General features: G+C 37.9%; 1 protein-coding gene across 1 annotated transcript; it reads right to left on the reverse strand.

Annotated features, from left to right (window-relative positions):
• Positions 1-1,014: 1,014 nt before the first annotated feature.
• Positions 1,015-4,794, reverse strand: fam110c (family with sequence similarity 110 member C). Its single transcript, XM_073823545.1, has one exon. It carries the CDS (start codon positions 4,684-4,686, stop codon positions 3,733-3,735), a length of 954 nt encoding a protein of 317 aa, XP_073679646.1. The 5' UTR covers positions 4,687-4,794; the 3' UTR covers positions 1,015-3,732.
• Positions 4,795-5,162: the final 368 nt, after the last annotated feature.

The following is a 5,162-nucleotide window of genomic DNA, read 5'->3' on the forward strand; positions in this document are numbered from 1 at the left end:
AGGCTTGATGAGCAGAAGAGACTTCTTTATAAACATTACAAATCTTACTGTTTAAAAACTTTTGACTGGTAATGCAGGTTTGGAACAGGTGGAGGATGTGTAAACGATGAGAAAATTGCCATTTTTGAGTGAACTAAGCCCTTACTGATATATAGGCCTTGTGTCAATTTCCTTATCTGACTCATATTTGTGTCAGGTAAAACCCCACCTAGATGAAAGTCCACATTATCCTGCTGGGTATTAGAAGTCATGCCATTTAAAAAAAAAAGAGTAACCAGTGAGAAACCCAAGCCGAAAATTACATCCTGTGCACATAAATGTTTAGAAGCATTTGTGTACATAGCAAGTAACTTTTACTTGCAAGTATTGTGTGTGTGTGTGTGTGTGTGTGTGTGTGTGTGTGCGTGTGTGTGTGTGTGTGTGTGTGTGTGCGCGCGTGTATAGTGCCAGTAAATGATTATTGTGCCAGTAAGGCTTCTTGACCCCTGAATAATTTTTACCATATGGACTAGCTAAATTCATCATTTTCCTAAAAGAGACAAATGCCAGCAACTCAAGACAGTTATACATGCTGCTCTTCTGTTTTCGTTGTGTTTAGAAAAACTTGTCAGTGTGTATATGTACAGCAAAAACTAGAATAATTCTGACATGCGTCCACAGCTGGAAGCCAAAAACCCTTGCATTTCCAAAAATTATTTAAAGTAGCGTAAAGGCCACGGACACTCCCTCTGCAAGATCTAACCTGCCACAGTCTGCATTTGAGAGGCCAGAGGGGTATGTTTTTGTGTGCATGTGAAAACACTCTTCACAATGGGTATATAAAATACCTGCCAAAATGATGAAAAGAAGCACTGGGTTTAGTTAACATACTGTACATAAAATCCGTTTTAGCGTTTTTTTGATCATTTAAAATACTTATGCTATTATCTACTTCTAAAATACAAAAGCTATAACCCAACAGATTTACAAATTATACTAAAGTAAACTGCATATACACAGTAACTACTAAAAAGGTAAGAAAACGCTTTATTGACTGATACATATGGTCATATTTACATAGCGTTTTTGCATAGCGTGTCAGGATGTTTGACTCAACAATGCACACACTTTATCAAGTTACTTAAAATACCATTCCATATTTGCAAGGCATACTGAGTCAGGGAAGATATGACTAGACAGTCAGCAGTCAGTCGGAATAAACAGACAGCTAATCCTTAAACTTGTGTGACAGTGGCACAAATTAAATACACCCACGCTGGGTGTGAATGTACTTGCTTTTTATTCGCCGCTTCCGCTGTTGCGCAACAATGGACAGAGGTGCTTGTTTGAAACCATATCTTTCCATATCTCAGGGCCAGGTGCTACCTTCAGCATTCCATAGCGGACAGGCTTGATGGCCTGTTTAGCTTGAACGTCATTTGTCTCTGTAAACTTATACTGTGTCTATAGGTTCATGTGAAAGGCAGTTTTCACATAACACTACCAAAATGGAATGCAACGATGTGGAAGCCTGTTTCTGCCACTGAATAAAAAATAAAAAATGTTATTGTGACTTTTTATCTCACAATTCTGACTTTTTTTCTCAGAATTGTGTAATACAAACTCATAATTTTGACTTTTTTCTCAGAATTGCGGAATATAAACGTGCAATTCTGACTTTTTATCTCAGAATTGTGTAATACAAACTCATAATTCTGACTTTTTTCTCAGAATTGCATAATACAAACTTGCAATTCTGACTTTTTTCTCAGAATTACGTAATACAAACTCATAATTCTGACTTTTTTCTCAGAATTGCATAATACAAACTTGCAATTCTGACTTTTTTTCTCAGAATTGTGTAATACAAACTCATAATTTTGACTTTTTTCTCAGAATTGCGGAATATAAACGTGCAATTCTGACTTTTTTTCTCAGAATTGTGTAATACAAACTCATAATTTTGACTTTTTTCTCAGAATTGCGGAATATAAACGTGCAATTCTGACTTTTTTCTCAGAATTGCGTAATACAAACTTGCAATTCTGACTTTTTTCTCAGAATTACGTAATACAAACTCGCAATTCTGAGAACATATCAGTCTTTTTTTCTCCTCAAAATTGGACTTTATAACTCGCAATTGCGAGTTTATATCTCAGTTCTGAGGAAAAAAGTCAGAATTGTGTGAAATTCACAATTTTGACTTTTTTCTTGCAAATGCAAATTTGTATTTCGCAATTCTGACTTTTTTCCTCAGAACTGAGATATAAACTCGCAATTGCGAGTTATAAAGTCCAATTTTGAGGAGAAAAAAGACTGATATGTTCTCAGAATTGCGAGTTTATATCTTGCAATTCTGACTTTTTTTCTCAGCATTGTGTTAAATAAACTAGAACATATCAGTCTTTTTTTCTCCTCAAAATTGGACTTTATAACTTGCAATTGCGAGTTTATATGTAAATTCTGGAAAAAAAATTCAGAATTGCGAGATACAAACTTGCATTTGCAAGATAAAAGTCAGAATTGTGCATTTGCGACTTTAAAACACACAATTCTAACTTTTTTCGTGCAAATGCAAGTATCTTGCAGTTTTGACTTTTTTTCCCAGAATTTAGATATAAACCTGCAACTGCGAGTTAAAAAGTCCAATTTTGAGGAAAAAAAAGACTGATATGTTCTCAGAATTGTGGGTTTTATATCTCACAATTCTGATTTAGGCCAAAAACATGCAATTGCGAATTATTAAAATAAAAACTGAAAAGAGATAAAATCTCTCTAAAAGACTTTTCTCTTGCAAATGCAAGTTTGTATCTCGCAATTCTGACTTTTTTTCAGAATTGAAATATAACACAAAATTCTGACATAATTTCTCAGAAATGCAAGTTTATATCTCACCATTTTTAGAAAAAAAAGTAAGAATTGCGTAGAATAGTTTGTATCACGCAATTGTGAGAATAAAATCAGAATTGCGAGATAAAAAGTTTTTTCCCTTTTTACAATTTTTTATTCAGTGCCAGAAACTGGCTTCAATGCAACAATAATTCTATTTTTATTTTTTAAATATAACTTGTAATATATCATAAAATAAAGTAACATAATATCTAGATAGATGAAGTGGAATATGTAACCAGGATCAAGTATTGGCATGTAGAATAGGCTTAACCAAAACAGCTAAACCAGTACAGCAGTTTGAGGTCCTAAAACCAGCAGAGAAGTAACCATTTTGAGCCATTGGTTGTCTTTGGAATTTCCTATGGGTCTTTAGAGTGGCACGTTTGGATTTATGAGTAAAATACAGTCTGTAGTTATCATTCCTTTAAGAAATGTTCATGTCAACAAACTACACACAGTAAGTCGCTAACAAGCTGCTAAATAAAGACTAAAATTACCACAAGGACATGTATGTGCTTGACGAAACTGCATAGTCCTTAATAAGCAATTTGTTACAGTGGTTTTCAGGTGCGAGTTATGTATGTAGGCTAATTTATGTTGCAGAACAAAATATTAACCACAGACCTACTCACAAATCTTAGGCCAGCATTCTAAAATCTCATAAGGAATTGGTGAATTAACCATTTAGTTGAATATGACGGAAATTAACATGTAAGTCAACTTACTCAAGCAGAGAGAGTCCCTGATTGGCTAAATACAAGATGAGTCAATGGATGTCAGATAAATATGCATTTTTTTTTTTGAGATATCTTTCAAGTAGCTGAGTCATTTTATGCGTGATACTGTCAAACCCAACCCAAGTTAATCCAGATCTCGAAGAGTCTTTCCTGACTCTGCTGCATTTCTGCAACTATACAGCCACTTGATAATCCGAGCGTTGCGCTCGACAACTGACGACCCTTGACGCACAGTCTGCTGCAGTTCCTCCTCCTGCAGGCCGTCGCTGCTCCTCGAGACGCCATCATCCGACGTCGAGACACTGATGCTCCGAATTTTGGAGCTGAGGTCGTCCGAACGCGCGGAGAAGTTCTCTCTTCCCAGCGACTCGACGACGTCCCCCTCGAGTCCACAGTATTTAAAGAACGCGTCAAAGTCCGCAAAGTTTTTCGAGTAGCGCGAACTGATGTCAGAGCTGGAGCGCGCCACCCCCCTCCGGCTCTTGCGCTCTTGCTCCTGGGTTTCAGCGACTTTTCTGTGTAGAGGTCCTCTCGGCACAACTCTTGTCTCACCTGAGCGCCCGTTTGAGATGGGTAAGGTTACCTGAGTGGCCTCGGAGTCCTTACGCGTGGCGTATTCATCACCGCGCGCCTCGGGAATCGCGTGTGTCTTGTCTTTATTCAAAAATAACGATTTTTTAATTAATCTCCTACTCCCACCAGGCGATCCTCTCAAGAGTTCACACTTCTGTCGGTATAATAAAATCGAGTCTCGTTTCTTAGAGCTGCTCCGTCTTACCACATTACTACATTCTTCTTCAGGGGACTGAATATCCTCAATATCAGCATTAGCGGTGTTAGAAGATCCTTGGCTGCTTACGGAGGCAGCTCCGATGCTGATAACCGGATCCTGAGTGGAACCGACAACTTGTTGGCTTTTTACATATTGAGGTTTAGTGGCTGCCAACCTCTCCACCGCGCTGACGCGTCCTCTATTCGCCTCGCTTTCTCGCTCCATCTGTCTCCTCAAAAACTCGGGCCCCTTCACAAGAATGCGCGACGCGTCCACGTCGGCCGAGCCTGGCGTTTTCTTCAGCATTATGCCGTCTAGAGTAGTAGCTCGTGTTAAGTCCACAACAGCAGTGTTGCAAAATGTGTTGAGGGGGTCCGATAGTGAGTAGATAGTAGGCTAGATGAGAACACACTGACGCACACCTTTACCTGTTCATACTACTCTACACATCTACTCCACCCACTAACAGGTCAAGACAGCGAGCTCTGGCACGAGAGATGTGTAGGTGAGGAAGATTTGGAAAGTAGATTGTGACTAACGTCTTTAAAATAGGGCTTGCAAATACTTTGACATAATTGTTTTTAATTAGAATATTTTAGAAGATTTAATAATATGTCATATGTTTCCGTCCCTGAATAAAAAAAAGAGTAACTCGCAAATGGGAGTTTATGTCACGCAAAATCTGAATTTATGAGAAAATATCAGTCTTTTTTCCCCTCAGAACTTGCAGAATTACAGAATTGCTAATTATCTCTAATATATCTCGCAATTCTGACTTCATT

Source organism: Garra rufa, chromosome 18, assembly GCF_049309525.1.
Source record: "Garra rufa chromosome 18, GarRuf1.0, whole genome shotgun sequence".
NCBI classification, from domain to species: Eukaryota; Metazoa; Chordata; class Actinopteri; order Cypriniformes; family Cyprinidae; genus Garra; species Garra rufa.